The sequence below is a fragment of the Echiichthys vipera genome, assembly GCF_963691815.1.
Source record: "Echiichthys vipera genome assembly, chromosome: 1".
Classification (NCBI taxonomy): domain Eukaryota; kingdom Metazoa; phylum Chordata; class Actinopteri; order Perciformes; family Trachinidae; genus Echiichthys; species Echiichthys vipera.
In genome coordinates this window covers 38,811,033-38,833,136 of record NC_139826.1, presented here as the reverse complement: position 1 = coordinate 38,833,136, position 22,104 = coordinate 38,811,033, and the positions used below count along the sequence as shown (strand labels likewise).

Below are 22,104 nucleotides of genomic sequence, written 5' to 3'. Positions count from 1 at the left end.
ACGGATTTTGTAGCTTCGTCATTTTGGGGAAAGAATTGTTGAAACAAATCTCAAATAATGACAAAAAACAATTTCACTGTCATCAAAGAAACAGATGATATAGTTTCTAATGCTGCAATGACAGAGGCCATTCTGCTGCCTGAGAATTACTTTAAGTGCTTTTATACTGAAGTTCACATTTGAATGCAGGACTTTTTGTTGCGGGCCGACTGACAGCTGCACCCTAAAGCAGAGGCAGGCAGGTTAGATAGGTGCGTCAAAAAGTTTATTTTAACAAAGGGGCTCCACAAGTTAAAGCAACAAGTGGCTGGCAAGGCATGCAGGGGAACTCAACCGCCAGAAGACGCTCAGGCAACGAGGCAAACTCAGGGCAAACTCGGGCAACGAGGCAGCTCAGGGCAAACTCAGGCAACGAGGCCGCTCAGGGCAAACTCGGGCAATGAGGCAGCTCAGGGCAAACTCGGGCAACGAGGCAGCTCGGGGCAAACTCGGGCAACGAGGCAGCTCGGGGCAAACTCGGGCAACGAGGCGGCTCGGGGCAAACTCGGGCAACGAGGCGGCTCGGGGCAAACTCGGGCAACGAGGCGGCTCGGGGCAAACTCGGGCAACGAGGCGGCTCGGGGCAAACTCGGGCAACGAGGCGGCTCGGGGCAAACTCGGGCAACGAGGCGGCTCGGGGCAAACTCGGGCAACGAGGCGGCTCGGGGCAAACTCGGGCAACGAGGCGGCTCGGAGCAAACTCGGGCAACGAGGCAGCTCGGGGCAAACTCGGGCAACGAGGCAGCTCGGGGCAAACTCGGGCAACGAGGCGGCTCGGGGCAAACTCGGGCAACGAGGCGGCTCGGGGCAAACTCGGGCAACGAGGCGGCTCGGGGCAAACTCGGGCAACGAGGCGGCTCGGGGCAAACTCGGGCAACGAGGCGGCTCGGGGCAAACTCGGGCAACGAGGCGGCTCGGGGCAAACTCGGGCAACGAGGCGGCTCGGGGCAAACTCAGGCAACGAGGCAGCTCGGAGCAAACTCGGGCAACGAGGCAGCTCGGAGCAAACTCGGGCAACGAGGCAGCTCGGGGCAAACTCGGGCAACGAGGCAGCTCGGGGCAAACTCGGGCAACGAGGCAGCTCGGGGCAAACTCGGGCAACGAGGCAGCTCGGGGCAAACTCAGGCAACGAGGCAGCTCGGGGCAAACTCAGGCAACGAGGCAGCTCGGGGCAAACTCAGGCAACGAGGCAGCTCGGGGCAAACTCAGGCAACGAGGCAGCTCGGGGCAAACTCGGGCAACGAGGCGGCTCAGGGCAAACTCGGGCAACGAGGCGGCTCAGGGCCAACTCGGGCAACAAGGCGGCTCAGGGCAAACTCAGGCAACGAGGCGGCTCAGGGCAAACTCGGGCAACGAGGCAGCTCAGGGCAAACTCAGGCAACGAGGCAGCTCAGGGCAAACTCGGGCAACGAGGCGGCTCAGGGCAAACTCAGGCAACGAGGCAGCTCAGGGCAAACTCAGGCAACGAGGCAGCTCAGGGCAAACTCGGGCAACGAGGCGGCTCAGGGCAAACTCGGGCAACGAGGCAGCTCAGGGCAAACTCAGGAACTCAGGCACAATGCAGGGAGGTACGAAGAACTGAGAAGGCTCACAAAGAAAAACATCAGCACTAGTTGGAAAGACTGCGGCAAAAACTCACTAGGAGAGGAAGGTCAGCTCTACAGACAAGATGGAAATCTCTGTGAGGGGAGCAGGGCCAAGACCAGGTGTGTATATAGAGGTGGTACTGAGTGAACGGCTGCAGGTGTGCCTCGTCAGCCCCGTCAGCCAAACCCTGCAGAGGGGGAGGAACAACAACACCAAGACCCAGAACCCTCACACTTTACATCTTTACAGTGTCACAGTGAAACTTTTACTCACAATAAAAGATAGAAATACTACTTCCACCAGAAAATACAGTTCTATACAATTCCAACAGGGCATCACTGTTTATTTATTCATAAACGGTGATTTATTTATTTTATTTTTGTTTGTCTTATTCCCAAATACTGTTTACGTTTTATTTGTTTGTGTTTTTATGTTTTAGAGTTTAACCTCTTCCTCTGAAAAGCAGTTTAATGTAAAATATATATTTAAATGTCTGCAAACACTTATCCAATGTAACCCTGTTTGATGCTGTTGTATACTGTTTTTAGTATTTATATCTAATAAAAACAAACAAAAACAAACATATAACCAGGTCATTTTGTTCAACAAACACAGAATCAAGACAGCTTCAAGTCCAAACTCTGTGTTTTCTAAATATTTCTGCTAAAATCCTGTTGAATAGAGTTTGAAGCAGATGAAAAGTCCATAAATCAAAGATCTGCACGACTCTTTGGTTCCTCAATGTGCTGTTTTCTGTACGCAGTGTGTTTCAACACATGAAGCAGGGATGTAGTGCAGGTTAAAGCACCTCAGCTCAGTTCATCTGCATTTTGAGTCAAGAAGATGTTTTAGTGTGATTAAAGAGCTTTAAAGTAAAAGTGCGTCGTTTCAAACATCAGTGCAAATGCAGTCAAAGCAGTAAAAGTGAAGCTTGAATCATTCTGGTCTGATTCATTCACGTCCTTCTGGATTCACAGTCGCAACAAATCACTGATGAAATGATGTTTGTTTAAATGAGGCTTGAAACGCTCGTTTGGCTCCAGATGATGTTGTGAAATTGAATCGTCTTCTCACAAATGCTTCAAAGAAGACGATTGAATTATTATAGAAGAGGTGAAATCATTCAGAGCCGCTGTCAGTCGGCAAGAGTCAGAGAAATACGGAGCCGCCCCCAAAGACTGAGCTGCCAACAAGTGTTTTATAACTAAACACAGACGTGTTTTCAGACGTGGAGCGGGTTTGAACCGAGGCTTTGTTGTCAACGAGGAAACAAAGTGGCGCTCCTCTTCCTGGAGTGAACACAGCTTGATAACCCCTCCCTCCTCCTCCTGCTCTGAAACACAGCCAGCTCCACCCTGAACTCCACTTATTTCCTTGTTCCCTCCCCTTCAGATCTACACTTTGAAAATGGGTGGAACCAACATGGTGGTGACGTGCAGGAGCTGACAGGCCCCACTCACTGCACACACACCTGTTGTTGAGATCAGAGCTCAGACTAGTTTCACTGCTGAGGAAGAGAAACGCACACAGGCGTTGGCACTGAGAGGTGAAATGGCGCAGAAAGGAGTTCAGCTGGACCGGGAAACCTTCTCTTGTTCCATCTGTCTGGATCTACTGAAGGACCCGGTGACTATTCCCTGTGGACACAGCTACTGCATGAACTGTATTAAAAGCTACTGGGATGAAGAGGAGGGGAAGAAAACACACAGCTGCCCTCAGTGCAGGCAGAGCTTCACACCGAGGCCTGCCCTGCTGAAAAACACCATGTTAGCAGTTTTAGTGGAGGAACTGAAGAAGACTGGACTCCAAGCTGCTCCTGATGATCACTGCTATGCTGGACCTGAGGATGTGGGATGTGATGTCTGCACTGGGAGGAAACTGAAGGCCCTCAAGTCCTGTCTCGTCTGTCTGGTCTCTTATTGTGAGGAACACCTGCAGCCTCATTACAACGTAGCTGCTTTAAAGAAACACAAGCTGGTGGAGCCCTCCAAGAAGCTGCAGGAGAACATCTGCTCTCGTCACGATGAGGTGATGAAGCTGTTCTGCCGTACCGATCAGCAGTGTATCTGCCACCTCTGCCTTGATGACGAACACAAAGGCCACGACACAGTCTCAGCTGCAGCAGAAAGGAGCCAGAGGCAGAGAGAGCTGGAGGGGAGTCGACTAAACATCCAGCAGAGGATCCAGGACAGAGAGAAAGATGTGAAGCTGCTTCAGCAGGAGGTGGAGGCCATCAACCGCTCTGCTGATAAAGCAGCGGAGGACAGCGAGAAGAGCTTCAGCCAGCTGATCCGTCTCATGGAGAAAAGACGCTCCGATGTGAAGCAGCAGGTCAGATCCCAGCAGGAAACTGAAGTGAGTCGAGTCAAAGAGCTTCAGGAGGAGCTGGAGCAGGAGATCACTGAGCTGAAGAGGAAAGACGCTGAGCTGGAACAACTCTCACACACAGAGGATCACAACCAGTTTCTCCACAGCTACACCTCACTGTCTCCACTCACTGAATCTACATCCAGCTTCAAGATCCGTCCTCTGAGACACTTTGAGGACGTGACGGCGGCTGTGTCAGAACTCACAGAGAAACTACAGGACGTCCTGAGAGAGAAATGGACAAACGTCTCACTGACTGTGACTGAAGTGGATGTTTTACTGTCAGATCCACGAGCAGAGCCCAAGACCAGAGCTGACTTCTTAAGATACTCACGTGAAATCACACTGGATCCAAACACAGCACACAAACATCTGTTATTATCTGAGGGGAACAGAAAAGCAACATACATGAGTGAAGAACAGTCTTATTCTGATCACACAGACAGATTCATTCATTATTATCCTCAGGTCCTGAGTAGAGAGAGTCTGACTGGACGTTGGTACTGGGAGGTGGAGTGGAGAGGAGGAGTTTCTGCAGCAGTCGCATACAAGAATATGAGCAGAACAGATGGATTTGGATTCAATGACAAATCTTGGATGTTATTTTATTACAACAACAGTTATGACTTTTATCACAACAAAGTCAAAACTCCCGTCTCAGGTCCTCGGTCCTCCAGAGTCGGAGTGTACCTGGATCACAGTGCAGGTGTTCTGTCCTTCTACAGCATCTCTGAAACCATGACTCTCCTCCACAGAGTCCAGACCACATTCACTCAGCCTCTCTATGCTGGACTTGGTATTTATTATGAAAACTCTGCTGCTGAGTTGTGTAAAGTCAAATAGTCAGAAGTCATTTAATGGTTAAATCCTCAAACTTATTTCGTCTCCACGTTTGTCGCTGAGAGCTGATTTTTCTTTCCACGTCTCGGCTGCACACAGATCAGCTGTCACTCACACGTTGTGGGCGGGACTTTGACGTCTTGTCATTAAGTTGTGGTGTAAATGTTTGAGTGTCTTTAGGTGGCGCTCCTTCCTGCGTGTGTTTAGCCACGGAGCCTATCACTGCTCATGGGGATGGAAAAGGAAACGTGTGTGTGCTCTAAATGTCTGATGAATATCTGATTCTATGGATGCATTTGTATGTTGTTGTTTCTTTGTTTGTCACACGTACGAATGAGGCTCTGGGATTGATGCTAAAGTGTAATAATCCAGATTATAATGAGGGAGGAAATCCTGATTCTTCTCTGTTCCACAGCTGAGATTCTGCTCAAACATGTTGATTGTGTGGATGAAGTGTTCCTGAAATCATTGAGTCATTTCACTTTACTGATGGGACGTGTGAACAAACTGAAGCTTTATCAAGAAATAAACGTCAACACACTCTTTTCTCCTCTTTGTTGTTTCAATAACATATAATCAGATAATGTTGGAATATAAACAGCTGCAAAAGAAACTAATGAAACATACTGTACAGTAATTATGCTCTTTCATTAGATATTTAATTAATAAATATAGACATCATTTAAAAATATGCCTATGAAATAAATAAATATGACTGCAAAATTAATCTTTAATTTAATAAATAAAATCCTGTTTAATTTCCCCTTTTATTCACTATTTATTCATTTTAATTATATTTTTAAATTATTTATTAATTCATTTATTTTAATAATGTAGTAGCAGATTTAATTAGATGTTATTGTGATAATTAATAAACATAATTGTTAAAGCTCATTAAACCAGATGTTCATGAATAAAGTGCTGAAATAAAAACATAAAAACAAAAAACAACACCCAGGTTTAATGTTTTGCTATTTCATTAATATTTAATAAATAAATATAGATATAAATAATTTAAAAATATGCCTATGAAATAAAAAAGATAATAAAAAGATGCAAAACCAGCACAAAAAGATGCAAAACCACCACAAATAGATGCAAAATGACTGAAAATAGATGCAAAACCAACACAAAAAGATGCAAAATGACTGAAAATAGATGCAAAACCACCACAAAAAGATGCAAAATGACTGAAAATAGATGCAAAACCATCACAAAAAGATGCAAAATGACTAAAAATAGATGCAAAACCACCACAAAAAGATGCAAAATGACTGAAAATAGATGCAAAACCATCACAAAAAGATGCAAAATGACTAAAAATAGATGCAAAACCACCACAAAAAGATGAAATATAGACGAAATATAAAAGCTTAGTAAGTTAGAAAGTTAAAGGGATGTTTTTTATGCTTTTAATTCTCTTAAAGACGTGGGAGCGGACAAATGTGCTGCTTGTGTCTGTAAGTTGGAAGCAGCCCTGTAAAGCTTCATCGGGCTCCTGTGACCATCTCCTCACAGTCCTGGTGCTCACAGGAAGCCGCTGGACTTGGGGCTGCAGGTGGATGAGGTTGTGGTCTGATCTTCCAAGAGGAGGAAGGGCAGTGGAGCTGTAAGCCTCCTTAACATTAGCATACAGCAGGTCCAGTGTCTTGTTTTCCCTGTTGGGACAGTCCACAAACTGCTTGAAAGTGGGCAGTGTTGCAGCCAGAGCGATGTGGTTGAAGTCCCCAGATATTGCAATGAATGCGTCTGGGTGCCGTGTCTGAAGTCCCGCGACGACGATGTGGATGACGTCACTTGCGCGCGCCGCGTTTGCAGTCGGAGGTATGTAAACAGCCAGGACCATCACGTGTGAAAACTCCCTCGGCAGGTAGTAAGGCCTCAGACTCACGGCGAGCAGCTCAATGTCCGGGCTACACACACGCTCCTTTACAGTCACGTGTCCATGATGACACCACTTGTTGTTAATAAGAATAGCAAGTCCCCCACCTTTCCTCTTGCCACTCTCACGGTGACTCCTGTCCGCCAGAACAGTCTGAAAGCCGTCCACAGTTACGCTCGAGTCCGGGATGTCCTCGTGGAGCCACGTCTCCGTGAAACACAGCACGCTGCTCACACGATACATCCACTGAGTCTTCACCAGGCCCGCCAGCTCGTCCATCTTATTAGCCAGCGACCTCACGTTCCCCATGGTGATGGAAGGGAGAGATGGTTTATATCTCCTCTTCTTTTCCCGGTGTTTACGTCCAGCCTTACATCCCCTGTACTTTCTCCTCAGTTCTGTGGGGATTTCAGGCCTCTCCCGCATTAGCGCCGTTGGTGTTAGCGACAACAGCTGTTCACAGGTGTAAACAATGGAGCCGCCGCATTGTTGCGTCCAGACGGAGACGCGGTCGGCAAAAAGTCCCAAGAATGAGACAAACGGACAAAAAACATGTAAGAAAGTTCACGAACATAGTTGGCTAAGGTTAGCACGACGACTTACAGGGAAAAGCACCAATAAAACGACAGTAAATAAGATAAACATGAATATTCAGACATCCGTTCGTTACGTCTGCGTTTGGTTTATAATTTGATATTTGGATTTTTGTTGTTTTCAACACTTGCATACATCAGATAAGCCATCGACTATTAACAGAGAAATCCTGGAGAGACGCTAACAGCTGGATGTGGCTAACAGTGATTAGCTCGGGGCAGCACGGTGAAGGCATTCAAAGGTCTTTTTTAACCACTAATGCTGCTGAAAATAACAGCAAACCTCTGCAGCAGCATGAGAAGAGTCCCTACACACAAAACAAAGCACCAACAGCGTAGTTAGTGAAGCCAGAGTTTATTAAAAGAGTGTTTTAAAGACTTACCTACTGGCCCCTGTACCAGCTCCTCTCATAGTAAAGCCCATTCAAGTGGATTAGCAAAGTCAATCCCAAAGGAAGGAGAACAGAGGGAAGGGGAGATGGGGCTTCATTCACAGAGTTTCAGGCCAGAAAATAGGAGCAACATCAACCGCCGTGTGGACACGAGCGGAGGGAGAAACCGTGAGATTTGGAGCCACTTGGACATCCAGTGGAGAGTGAGAGCGAGAAAGAATTCAAGGTTTCAAACGGTGACAGATGAACTGCAATGACGGCTAGAGCATCACAGCAAAGAAAGAGAGAGAAGAGAGCAACAAACATGCTGCTTAATATTCTTTTATTCCATGCTGAACATACAGAACAGTGGGCCCTCGTTAATCACCGGAGTTACGTTCTAAACATAACCAGCAACAAACAATGACCAAAAATAGATGCAAAATGAGCACAAAAAGATGCAAAATGACTAAAATTAGATGCAAAACCAGCACAAAAAGATGCAAAATGACTAAAAAAGATGCAAAACCACCACAAAAAGATGCAAAATTACTAAAAAAAGATGAAAAATTACTAAAAATAGATGCAAAACCACCACAAGATGCAAAATGACTTAAAATAGATGAAAAAACATCACAAAAAGATGCAAAATAACTAAAAAAAGATGCAAAATGACTAAAAATAGATGCAAAATGAGCACAAAAAGATGCAAAAAGACTAAAATTAGATGCAAAATAACTAAAAAAAGATGCAAAATGACTAAAAAAAGATGCAAAACCACCACAAAAGATGCAAAATGACTAAAAATAGATGCAATGAGAGAAACCTCAGTGTTAATACAGGTGATATGGATTCATGTGAGGAGCTACAGAAGCAGGTCAGCAAATCAATAAAACTTGCCAAGCAGCAAAATAAGGACAGGGTGGAGAACCTGTTCAGCACTGGCAGCGCACGCCCTGCATGGGAGGGGTTGAATTCCTGGCTGGGGACGCAGCCTCATAAGACAAACATCTCCTTAGATATGAAGTCTGATTACCACCTGGCAAATGAACTAAATATGTATTCAAACCGTTTCAGTGACCATGATTTTAGCCATGAACATTTTGAGTCAAGAAGATGTTTTAGTGTGATTAAAGAGCTTTAAAGTAAAAGTGCGTCGTTTCAAACATCAGTGCAAATGCAGTCAAAGCAGTAAAAGTGAAGCTTGAATCATTCTGGTCTGATTCATTCACATCCTTCTGGATTCACAGTCGCAACAAATAACTGATGAAATGATGTTTGTTTAAATGAGGCTTGAAACGCTCGTTTGGCTCCAGATGATGTTGTGAAATTGAATCGTCTTCTCACAAACGCTTCAAAGAAGACGATTGAATTATTATAGAAGAGGTGAAATCATTCAGAGCCGCTGTCAGTCGCCAAGAGTCAGAGAAATACGGAGCCGTCCCCAAAGACTGAGCTGCCAACAAGTGTTTTATAACTAAACACCGACGTGTTTTCAGACGTGGAGCGGGTTTGAACCGAGGCTTTGTTGTAAACGAGGAAACAAAGTGGCGCTCCTCTTCCTGGAGTGAACACAGCTTGATAACCCCTCCCTCCTCCTCCTGCTCTGAAACACAGCCAGCTCCACCCTGAACTCAACTTATTTCCTTGTTCCCTCCCCTTTAGATCTACACTTTGAAAAAGGGTGGAACCAACATGGTGGTGACGTGCAGGAGCTGACAGAGCCCCACTCACTGCACACACACCTGTTGTTGAGATCAGAGCTCAGACTAGTTTCACTGCTGAGGAAGAGAAACTCACACAGGCGTTGGCACTGAGAGGTGAAATGGCGCAGAAAGGAGTTCAGCTGGACCGGGAAACCTTCTCTTGTTCCATCTGTCTGGATCTACTGAAGGACCCGGTGACTATTCCCTGTGGACACAGCTACTGCATGAACTGTATTAAAAGCTACTGGGATGAAGAGGAGGGGAAGAAAACACACAGCTGCCCTCAGTGCAGGCAGAGCTTCACACCGAGGCCTGCCCTGCTGAAAAACACCATGTTAGCAGTTTTAGTGGAGGAACTGAAGAAGACTGGACTCCAAGCTGCTCCTGATGATCACTGCTATGCTGGACCTGAGGATGTGGGATGTGATTTCTGCACTGGGAGGAAACTGAAAGCCCTCAAGTCCTGTCTCGTCTGTCTGGTCTCTTATTGTGAGAAACACCTGCAGCCTCATTACAACGTAGCTGCTTTAAAGAAACACAAGCTGGTGGAGCCCTCCAAGAAGCTGCAGGAGAACATCTGCTCTCGTCACGATGAGGTGATGAAGATGTTCTGCCGTACCGATCAGAAGTGTATCTGCTACCTCTGCCTTGATGACGAACACAAAGGCCACGACACAGTCTCAGCTGCAGCAGAAAGGAGCGAGAGGCAGAGAGAGCTGGAGGGGAGTCGACTAAACATCCAGCAGAGGATCCAGGACAGAGAGAAAGATGTGAAGCTGCTTCAGCAGCAGGTGGAGGCCATCAACCGCTCTGCTGATAAAGCAGCGGAGGACAGCGAGAAGAGCTTCAGCCAGCTGATCCGTCTCATGGAGAAAAGACTCTCCGATGTGAAGCAGCAGGTCAGATCCCAGCAGGAAACTGAAGTGAGTCGAGTCAAAGAGCTTCAGGAGGAGCTGGAGCAGGAGATCACTGAGCTGAAGAGGAAAGACGCTGAGCTGGAACAACTCTCACACACAGAGGATCACAACCAGTTTCTCCACAGCTACACCTCACTGTCTCCACTCACTGAATCTACATCCAGCTTCAAGATCCGTCCTCTGAGACACTTTGAGGACGTGACGGCGGCTGTGTCAGAAGTCACAGAGAAACTACAGGACGTCCTGAGAGAGAAATGGACAAACGTCTCACTGACTGGGACTGAAGTGGATGTTTTACTGTCAGATCCACGAGCAGAGCCCAAGACCAGAGCTGACTTCTTAAGATACTCACGTGAAATCACACTGGATCCAAACACAGCACACAAACGTCTGTTATTATCTGAGGGGAACAGAAAAGCAACATGCATGAGTGAAGAACAGTCTTATTCTGATCACACAGACAGATTCAGTCATTGTCATCCTCAGGTCCTGAGTAGAGAGAGTCTGACTGGACGTTGGTACTGGGAGGTGGAGTGGAGAGGAGCAGTTTCTGTAGCAGTCGCATACAAGAATATGAGCAGAGCAGATGCATTTGGATTCAATGACAAATCTTGGAGGTTATATTGTTACAACAACAGTTATAACTTTTATCACAACAGAGTCAAAACTCCCGTCTCAGGTCCTCGGTCCTCCAGAGTCGGAGTGTACCTGGACCACAGTGCAGGTGTTCTGTCCTTCTACAGCGTCTCTGAAACCATGACTCTCCTCCACAGAGTCCAGACCACATTCACTCAGCCTCTCTATGCTGGACTTGGTCCTTATGATGTAAACTCTGCTGCTGAGTTGTGTAAAGTCAAATAGTCAGAAGTCATTTAATGGTTAAATCCTCAAACTTATTTCGTCTCCACGTTTGTCGCTGAGAGCTGATTTTTCTTTCCACGTCTCGGCTGCACACAGATCAGCTGTCACTCACACGTTGTGGGCGGGACTTTGACGTCTTGTCATTAAGTTGTGGTGTAAATGTTTGAGTGTCTTTAGGTGGCGCTCCTTCCTGCGTGTGTTTAGCCACGGAGCCTATCACTGCTCATGGGGATGGAAAAGGAAACGTGTGTGTGCTCTAAATGTCTGATGAATATCTGATTCTATGGATGCATTTGTATGTTGTTGTTTCTTTGTTTGTCACACGTACGAATGAGGCTCTGGGATTGATGCTAAAGTGTAATAATCCAGATTATAATGAGGGAGGAAATCCTGATTCTTCTCTGTTCCACAGCTGAGATTCTGCTCAAACATGTTGATTGTGTGGATGAAGTGTTCCTGAAATCATTGAGTCATTTCACTTTACTGATGGGACGTGTGAACAAACTGAAGCTTTATCAAGAAATAAACGTCAACACACTCTTTTCTCCTCTTTGTTGTTTCAATAACATATAATCAGATAATGTTGGAATATAAACAGCTGCAAAAGAAACTAATGAAACATACTGTACAGTAATTATGCTCTTTCATTAGATATTTAATAAATAAATATAGACATCATTTAAAAATATGCCTATGAAATAAAAAAAGATAATAAAAAGATGCAAAATGACTAAAAATAGATGCAAAACCATCACAAAAAGATGCAAAATGAATAAAAATAAATGCAAAACCACCACAAAAAGATGCAAAATGACTAAATATAGATGCAAAACCACCACAAAAAGATGCAAAATGACTAAAAATAGATGCAAAACCACAAAAAGATTCAAAATGTCTAAAAATAGATGCAAAACCACCACAAAAAGATGCCAAATGACTAAAAATAGATGCAAATCCACCTCAAGAAGATGCAAAATGACTAAAAATAGATGCAAAACCACCAAAAAAGATGCAAAATGACTAAAAATAGATGCAAAACCACCAAAAAAGATGCAAAATGACTAAAAATAAATGCAAAACCACCACAAAAAGATGCATAATGACTAAAAATAGATGCAAAACAATCACAGAAAGATGCAAAATGACTAAAAATAGATGCAAAACCACCACAAAAAGATGTGAAATGACTAAAAATAGATGCAAATCCACCTCAAGAAGATGCAAAATGACTAAAAATAGATGCAAAACCACCACAAAAAGATACAAAATGACTAAAAATAGATGCAAAACCACCACAAAAAGATGCAAAATGACTAAAATAGATGCAAAATGTCACAAAAAGATGCAAAATGACTAAAAATAGATGCAAAACCACCACAAAAAGATGCAAAATGACTTAAAATAGATGCAAATTTGAGGCGCTTTCATCTTCTTACACATCAGAGTAATATTTCACTTGTTTTACTTCACTGCATTTATTTAAAGCGCTGTAGTAACTTTTCAAATGAAGATGAGCGTCATTAAAGTTGACATGTTAACACATCAATAAAAACACGGTGTAACAGTCACAGGAGCAGGATGAGCACCTTTACTTTGACACTTGAAGCACGTTCTGTTGCTAATGTTGTAAACAGCAGCAGCAGCAGCAGCAGCAGAGGTCACGTTATAACCGTCACTTTCACTTCCCCGTCACTTTCCTCCGCAGCGTTTCTGAGAACTGTGAAAAAGTCTTTCACATTAAATCTGTGTGTGCTTCAGAATTCTGGCTCTAAGATCAAACACGAGTTCATGAGGAAACAACAGGAAGTGACGTTACAAAGAAGCTTTTTCCTGATCTGTGAGCTTCAGGAAGTCCCGTTATTAGATGTGTTGATATTAGGGCGTCCATTGTTTCAAGGATGTCATTCTAAATGAATAACACATTTTCTTATCAGCTCTAAATGAACACAGAACAGATGAAGGATTCATCAGTCCATGAATCTGTCCGTTGGCCATTTGGGCTTCAGGAAACTGTGGACATTTATAGAACAAGGACGGATTACAGAACGGACCTATCAGGATGCTGAATGACCACAAGTGCACACAAAACAACCAGAAACGACCACAGAGAGACAAAAAATGACTACAGGGATGCAAAACGACCACGAAGAGATGCTAAATGACTGAAAAAAGATGCAAAATGACCACGAAGAGATGCTAAATGACTGAAAACAGATGCAAAATGACCAGAAAGATGCAAAATTACTAAAAATAGATGCAAAACCACCACAAAAAGATGCAAAATGACTAAAAATAGATGCAAAACCACTACAAACGGATGCAAAATGACTAAAAATAGATGCAAAACCACCACAAATAGATGCAAAATGACTAAAAATAGATACAAAACCACCACAAAAAGATGCAAAATGACTAAAAATAGATGCAAAACTACCACAAAAAGATGCAAAATTACTTAAAATAGATGCAAAACCACCACAAAAAGATGCAAAATGACTCAAAATAGATGCAAAACCACCACAAAAAGATGCAAAATGTCACAAAAAGATGCAAAATGACTAAAAATAGATGCAAAACCACCACAAAAAGATGCAAAATGACTAAAAATAGATGCAAAACAATCACAAAAAGATTCAAAATGACTAAAAATAGATGCAAAACCACCACAAAAAGATGCAAAATTACTAAAAATAGATGCAAAACCACCACAAAAAGATGCAAAATGACTAAAAATAGATGCAAAACCACCACAAAAAGATGCAAAATGACTAAAAATAGATGCAAAACCACCACAAAAAGATGCAAAATGACTAAAAATAGATGCAAAAAGATGCAAAATGACTAAAAATAGATGCAAAAAGATGCAAAATGACTAAAAATAGATGCAAAACCACCACAAAGATGCAAAATGACTAAAAATAGATACAAAACCACCACAAAAAGATGCAAAATGACTAAAAATAGATGCAAAACCACCACAAAAAGATGCAAAATGACTCAAAATAGATGCAAAACCACCACAAAAAGATGCAAAATTACTAAAAATAGATGCAAAACCACCACAAAAAGATGCACAATTACTAAAAATAGATGCAAAACCACCACAAAAAGATGCAAAATGACTAAAAATAGATGCAAAACCACTACAAAAAGATGCAAAATGACTAAAAATAGATGCAAAAAGATGCAAAATGACTAAAAATAGATGCAAAACCACCACAAAAAGATGCAAAATGACTAAAAATAGATGCAAAAAGATGCAAAATGACTAAAAATAGATGCAAAACCACCACAAAAAGATGCAAAATGACTAAAAATAGATGCAAAACCACTACAAAAAGTTGCAAAATGACTAAAAATAGATGCAAAACCACCACAAAATGATGCAAAATGACTAAAAACAGATGAAAAAACCACCACAAAAAGATGCAAAATGACTTAAAATAGATGCAAAACCACCACAAAAAGATGCAAAATGACTAAAAATAGATGCAAAACCACCACAAAAAGATGCAAAATGACTAAAAATAGATGCAAAACCACCACAAAAAGATGCAAAATGACTAAAAATAGATGCAAAATGTCACAAAAAGATGCAAAATGACAAAAAATAGATGCAAATTTGAGGCGCTTTCATCTTCTTACACATCAGAGTAATATTTCACTTATTTGACTTCACTGCATTTATTTAAAGAGCTTTAGTAACTTTTCAAATGAAGATGAGCGTCATTAAAGTTGACATGTTAACACATCAATAAAAACACGGTGTAACAGTCACAGGAGCAGGATGAGCACCTTTACTTTGACACTTGAAGCACGTTCTGTTGCTAATGTTGTAAACAGCAGCAGCAGCAGCAGCAGCAGAGGTCACGTTATAACCGTCACTTTCACTTCCCCGTCACTTTCCTCCGCAGCGTTTCTGAGAACTGTGAAAAAGTCTTTCACATTAAATCTGTGTGTGCTTCAGAATTCTGGCTCTGAGATCAAACACGAGTTCATGAGGAAACAACAGGAAGTGACGTTACAAAGAAGCTTTTTTCCTGATCTGTGAGCTTCAGGAAGTCCCGTTATTAGATGTGTTGATATTAGGGCGTCCATTGTTTCAAGGATGTCATTCTAAATGAATAACACATTTTCTTATCTGCTCTAAATGAACACAGAACAGATGAAGGATTTATCAGTCCATGAATCTGTCCGTTGGCCATTTGGGCTTCAGGAAACTGTGGACATTTATAGAACAAGGACGGATTACAGAACGGACCTATCAGGATGCTGAATGACCACAAGTGCACACAAAACAACCAGAAACGACCACAGAGAGACAAAAAATGACTACAGGGATGCAAAACCACCACGAAGAGATGCTAAATGACTGAAAATAGATGCAAAACCACCACGAAGAGATGCAAAATGACTAAAAACAGATGCAAAACCACCACGAAGAGATGCTAAATGACTGAAAATAGATGCAAAACCACCACGAAGAGATGCTAATTGATTAAAAATAGATGCAAAACCACCAAAAAAAGATGCTAAATGACTGAAAATAGATGCAAAACCACCACAAAAAGATGCAAAATGACTAAAAATAGATGCAAAACCAACACAAAAAGATGCAAAATGACTAAAAATAGATGCAAAACCACCAAAGAAGAGGAAAAATGACCAAAAATAGATGCAAAATGAGTTAAAATAGATACAAAACCACCAAAAGAAGATGCAAAATGACTAAAATTGATGCAAAACCAACACACAAAGATGCAAAATGACTAAAAATAGATGCAAAACCACCACAGAAGATGCAAAATGACTTAAAATAGATGCAAAACCAACACAAAAAGATGCAAAATGACTAAAAATAGATGCAAAACCACCACAAAAAGATGCAAAATGACTAAAAATAGATGCAAAACCACTACAAAAAGATGCAAAATTACTAAAAATAGATGCAAAACCACCACAAAAACATGCAAAATGTCTAAAAATAGATGCAAAACCACCACAAGAAGATGCAAAATGACTAAAAATAGATGCAAAACCACCACAAAAAGATGCAAAATTACTAAAAATAGATGCAAAACCACCACAAGAAGATGCAAAATGACTAAAAATAGATGCAAAACCACCACAAAAAGATGCTAAATGACTAAAAATAGATGCAAAACCACCACAAAAAGATGCATTAACCAGCTCTAACTGGGGGATCCCGAGGCGTTCCCAGGCCAGTGTGGAGATCTAATCTCTCCACCTGGTCCTGGGTCTTCCCCGAGGCCTCCTCCCAGCTGGACGTGCCTGGAACACCTCCCTAGGGAGGCGCCCAGGGTTCATCCGTACCAGATGATCCTGAACCACCTCAACTGGCTCCTTTCAACGCAAAGGAGCAGCGGCTCTACTCCGAGTTCCTCACGGATGCTGAACTTCTCCCCCTCTCTCTAAGGGAGACTCCAGACCCCCTCCTGAGGAAACACATTTCAGACGCTTGGACCTGGACCTGGTTCTTTGGGTCCTGCCCCAGCTTTCATGACCACAGCTCTCTATGTCAATCAGAACTGGTGTAGAGACGTGATGGTCAGGGAGAGTCTTTGTTCCCCGGACCTTGACCTTCTCTCTGTTTAGCTTTGGCCCTTTTGTTTACCAAGGGAATTCACTCAGTTGTTTGTCACACTGGTAAATATTCACCCCAAAGCTAATATGGATAATGCTGTTGGGGCTATCACTCGCACAGGGCTACAGCTACAAGCTCTATCGCCAGACGCTCCTAGCTTCATTATGGGTGACTTTAATAACTGTAAACCAGGGAAACACCTGGGGAACTTTTACCAGTATGTGACATGTGCGACTAGACTTACTAAGTGCCTGGATCTGTGTTATGGTTCCAGAAAAGGGGCTTATAAGTCCCTCCGGAGAGCTTCACTGGGTGCGTCAGACCACAACACTGTTTATTTGGTCCCGTCCTACAAACCGGTCCTGAAGAGACACAAACCGGAATGAAGATTAGTTCAGTTCAGTTCAGTTCAGTTTATTTTCAGACATTTCAGACAAAGACATTTCATGACAAACACAAAAAATAAATGTATAAGGTCTGAAAAAAGGGAACAGGCAGAAGCTAAAGCTGATAACGCCGGCCCTTTAAAACACATAAACGTAGGTCGCTGCTACACACAGGTCAGAAAGAAAATGTATAATAATGAATTTATTGCTGCTGTCAGCGAAACACAATCAACATATGTTTGAATCATGTTCCTCTTGAGCACAGTTTTAAAGTCAATTAATGTTCTGCAGTCTTTTAAATCTACGGCCGAATCATCCAAACATTCACTCCAACAACAGAAACACATGTTTGCGTTTGTTCTAACACTGGGCTTTTTTAGCACGTCTCGCCCTCTCAGCAGATCGGTACTCTCCCTTTCCTGGAACAGGCTCTGGATCAAAATGGGGAATTGATTATTCTTTATTTTAAACATAAATTGTGCCGTTCGAAAGTAAACTAAGTCCTTGAATTTCAAGGCTTTTTTTCCGGATGAAAAGTGTATTTGTGTGTTCCCTATATCCAGCTTTATTTATAAGTGGCATTGCCCTTTTTTGGATCAAACTGACTGGTTTGGTGTTAGTTTGGTATGTGTGTCCCCACACCTCCAGACCATAGGTCATGTAGATTAGTTCCGGTCTGGACGGAGGAGTGTGAAAGAACTTCTCTGGAGTCCTCAGTGTTTCTCAAATCATGTCTTTACTAAATACTGCATGCATACAGGAGAGACATCATACCAACAGCCGGGTCTCCAACCATCTCTCTGCCTGTCTTCAAGTCACTTCAACATTTATACAGTTACATCAAAGCTCCTTACAGACACAAGGACATCAAAGTAACCAAAAACACCCTACCCAATGTTTATGACCCCAGTGGATGTTATCAGTGTTTTACGACCACCCAATGTCACCATTTGCAAACCCCCTGTGACTCCTATCCACAACCCCCCCAGCAGTCATTCACAGCTTGACTATTATGGGATTTACATCATAAATAAAGAGTTACAAAAAAAAGTTAGGTCCATCTTTGGTTATTTCTCACAGGAGTCTATCGGACGTCTCCAGGATTGTTACGATTGCACGGACTGGGACTTGTTCAAAAAGTCGTGGATGAAATGACTGAGACCGTCTCTGATTATGTTACATTTTGTGAGGAGCTATGTATCCATAAAAAATCAATCTCCATTTCCCCTAACAATCAGCCATGGGTCTCAAAATCAGTCAAAAACGCTATCAACAAGAGAAACATCAGTGTTAATACGATATGGATTCATGTGAGGAGCTACAGAAGCAGGTCAGCAAATCAATAAAACTTGCCAAGCAGCAAAATAAGGACAGGGTGGAGAACCTGTTCAGCACTGGCAGCGCACGCCCTGCATGGGAGGTGTTGAATTCCTGGCTGGGGACGCAGCCTCATAAGACGAACATCTCCTTAGATATGAAGTCTGATTACCACCTGGCAAATGAACTAAATATGTATTCAAACCGTTTGAATGACCATGATTTTAGCCATGAACATTTTGAGTCAAGAAGATGTTTTAGTGCGATTAAAGAGCTTTAAAGTAAAAGTGCGTCGTTTCAAACATCAGTGCAAATGCAGTCAAAGCAGTCAAAGTGAAGCTTGAATCATTTTGGTCTGATTCATTCACGTCCTTCTGGATTCACAGTCGCAACAAATCACTGATGAAATGATGTTTGTTTAAATGAGGCTTGAAACGCTCGTTTGGCTCCAGATGATGTTGTGAAATTGAATCGTCTTCTCACAAACGCTTCAAAGAAGACGATTGAATTATTATAGAAGAGGTGAAATCATTCAGAGCCGCTGTCAGTCGGCAAGAGTCAGAGAAATACGGAGCCGCCCCCAAAGACTGAGCTGCCAACAAGTGTTTTATAACTAAACACCGACGTGTTTTCAGACGTGGAGCGGGTTTGAACCGAGGCTTTGTTGTCAACGAGGAAACAAAGTGGCGCTCCTCTTCCTGGAGTGAACACAGCTTGATAACCCCTCCCTCCTCCTCCTGCTCTGAAACACAGCCAGCTCCACCCTGAACTCCACTTATTTCCTTGTTCCCTCCCCTTCAGATCTACACTTTGAAAATGGGTGGAACCAACATGGTGGTGACGTGCAGGAGCTGACAGGCCCCACTCACTGCACACACACCTGTTGTTGAGATCAGAGCTCAGACTAGTTTCACTGCTGAGGAAGAGAAACTCACACAGGCGTTGGCACTGAGAGGTGAAATGGCGCAGAAAGGAGTTCAGCTGGACCGGGAAACCTTCTCTTGTTCCATCTGTCTGGATCTACTGAAGGACCCGGTGACTATTCCCTGTGGACACAGCTACTGCATGAACTGTATTAAAAGCCACTGGGATGAAGAGGAGGGGAAGAAAACACACAGCTGCCCTCAGTGCAGGCAGAGCTTCACACCGAGGCCTGCCCTGCTGAAAAGCACCATGTTAGCAGTTTTAGTGGAGGAACTGAAGAAGACTGGACTCCAAGCTGCTCCTGATGATCACTGCTATGCTGGACCTGAGGATGTGGGATGTGATTTCTGCACTGGGAGGAAACTGAAGGCCCTCAAGTCCTGTCTCTTCTGTCTGGCCTCTTATTGTGAGAAACACCTGCAGCCTCATTTTGACTCAGCCACATTCAAGAAACACAAGCTGGTGGAGCCCTCCAAGAAGCTGCAGGAGAACATCTGCTCTCGTCACGATGAGGTGATGAAGATGTTCTGCCGTACTGATCAGCAGTGTATCTGTCTTGTGTGCGTTATGGACGAACACAAAGGCCACGACACAGTCTCAGCTGCAGCAGAAAGGAGCCAGAGGCAGAGAGAGCTGGAGGGGAGTCGGCTAAACATCCAGCAGAGGATCCAGGACAGAGAGAAAGATGTGAAGCTGCTTCAGCAGGAGGTGGAGGCCATCAACCGCTCTGCTGATAAAGCAGCGGACGACAGCGAGAAGAGCTTCAGCGAGCTGATCCGTCTCATGGAGAAAAGACGCTCCGATGTGAAGCAGCAGGTCAGATCCCAGCAGGAAACTGAAGTGAGTCGAGTCAAAGAGCTTCAGGAGGAGCTGGAGCAGGAGATCACTGAGCTGAAGAGGAAAGACGCTGAGCTGGAACAACTCTCACACACAGAGGATCACAACCAGTTTCTCCACAGCTACACCTCACTGTCCCCACTCACTGAATCTACATCCAGCTTCAAGATCCGTCCTCTGAGACACTTTGAGGACGTGACGGCGGCTGTGTCAGAAGTCACAGAGAAACTACAGGACGTCCTGAGAGAGAAATGGACAAACGTCTCACTGACTGGGACTGAAGTGGATGTTTTACTGTCAGATCCACGAGCAGAGCCCAAGACCAGAGCTGACTTCTTAAGATACTCACGTGAAATCACACTGGATCCAAACACAGCACACAAACATCTGTTATTATCTGAGGGGAACAGAAAAGCAACATACATGAGTGAAGAACAGTCTTATTCTGATCACACAGACAGATTCATTGTTTATCCTCAGGTCCTGAGTAGAGAGAGTCTGACTGGACGTTGGTACTGGGAGGTGGAGTGGAGAGGAACAGTTTCTGTAGCAGTCGCATACAAGAATATGAGCAGAGCAGGTGGATTTGGAAAGAATGACAAATCTTGGAGGTTATATTGTAACATCAACAGTTATTACTTTTATCACAACAACGTCAAAACTCCCGTCTCAGGTCCTCGGTCCTCCAGAGTCGGAGTGTACCTGGATCACAGTGCAGGTGTTCTGTCCTTCTACAGCGTCTCTGAAACCATGACTCTCCTCCACAGAGTCCAGACCACATTCACTCAGCCTCTCTATGCTGGACTTTATATTTATGTAAACTCTGCTGCTGAGTTGTGTAAAGTCAAATAGACAGAAGTCATTTAATGGTTAAATCCTCAAACTTATTTCGTCTCCACGTTTGTCGCTGAGAGCTGATTTTTCTTTCCACGTCTCGGCTGCACACAGATCAGCTGTCACTCACACGTTGTGGGCGGGACTTTGACGTCTTGTCATTAAGTTGTGGTGTAAATGTTTGAGTGTCTTTAGGTGGCGCTCCTTCCTGCGTGTGTTTAGCCACGGAGCCTATCACTGCTCATGGGGATGGAAAAGGAAACGTGTGTGTGCTCTAAATGTCTGATGAATATCTGATTCTATGGATGCATTTGTATGTTGTTGTTTCTTTGTTTGTCACACGTACGAATGAGGCTCTGGGATTGATGCTAAAGTGTAATAATCCAGATTATAATGAGGGAGGAAATCCTGATTCTTCTCTGTTCCACAGCTGAGATTCTGCTCAAACATGTTGATTGTGTGGATGAAGTGTTCCTGAAATCATTGAGTCATTTCACTTTACTGATGGGACGTGTGAACAAACTGAAGCTTTATCAAGAAATAAACGTCAACACACTCTTTTCTCCTCTTTGTTGTTTCAATAACATATAATCAGATAATGTTGGAATATAAACAGCTGCAAAAGAAACTAATGAAACATACTGTACAGTAATTATGCTCTTTCATTAGATATTTAATAAATAAATATAGACATCATTTAAAAATATGCCTATGAAATAAATAAATATGACTGCAAAATTAATCTTTAATTAAATAAATAAAATCCTGTTTAATTTCCCCTTTTATTCACTAATTATTTATTTTAATAATATTTTTAAATTATTTATCAATTAATTTATTTTATAATGTAGCAGATGAAATTAGATGTTATTGTGCTAATTAATAAACATAATTGTTAAAGCTCATTAAACCAGATGTTCATGAATAAAGTGCTGAAATAAAAATAATAAAAAATATTCAATAAATAAATAAAGATATATATAATTTAAAATTATGCCTATGAAATAAAAAAGATAATAAATAGATGCAAAACCACCA

The 22,104-nt window shown here is 43.0% G+C and overlaps 3 protein-coding genes across 3 annotated transcripts; all 3 read left to right on the top strand.

Annotated features, from left to right (window-relative positions):
* Nucleotides 1–3,120: 3,120 nt before the first annotated feature.
* Nucleotides 3,121–4,836, top strand: LOC310950156 (tripartite motif-containing protein 16-like; the record flags this gene model as incomplete). The annotated part of the gene is made up of 1 exon (XM_083917818.1): nucleotides 3,121–4,836. Exon 1 carries the CDS (start codon nucleotides 3,178–3,180, stop codon nucleotides 4,834–4,836), a length of 1,659 nt encoding a protein of 552 aa, XP_083773944.1. The 5' UTR covers nucleotides 3,121–3,177.
* Nucleotides 4,837–9,432: 4,596 nt separating this feature from the next.
* LOC310950145 (tripartite motif-containing protein 16-like) lies at nucleotides 9,433–11,163 on the top strand (the record flags this gene model as incomplete). The annotated part of the gene is made up of 1 exon (XM_083917807.1): nucleotides 9,433–11,163. The coding sequence occupies exon 1, from the start codon at nucleotides 9,505–9,507 to the stop codon at nucleotides 11,161–11,163; it is 1,659 nt and encodes a 552-aa protein (XP_083773933.1). The 5' UTR covers nucleotides 9,433–9,504.
* An 8,262-nt stretch (nucleotides 11,164–19,425) lies between these two features.
* Nucleotides 19,426–21,084, top strand: LOC310950178 (tripartite motif-containing protein 16-like; the record flags this gene model as incomplete). The annotated part of the gene is made up of 1 exon (XM_083917840.1): nucleotides 19,426–21,084. The coding sequence occupies exon 1, from the start codon at nucleotides 19,432–19,434 to the stop codon at nucleotides 21,082–21,084; it is 1,653 nt and encodes a 550-aa protein (XP_083773966.1). The 5' UTR covers nucleotides 19,426–19,431.
* Between the last annotated feature and the right edge of the window lie 1,020 nt (nucleotides 21,085–22,104).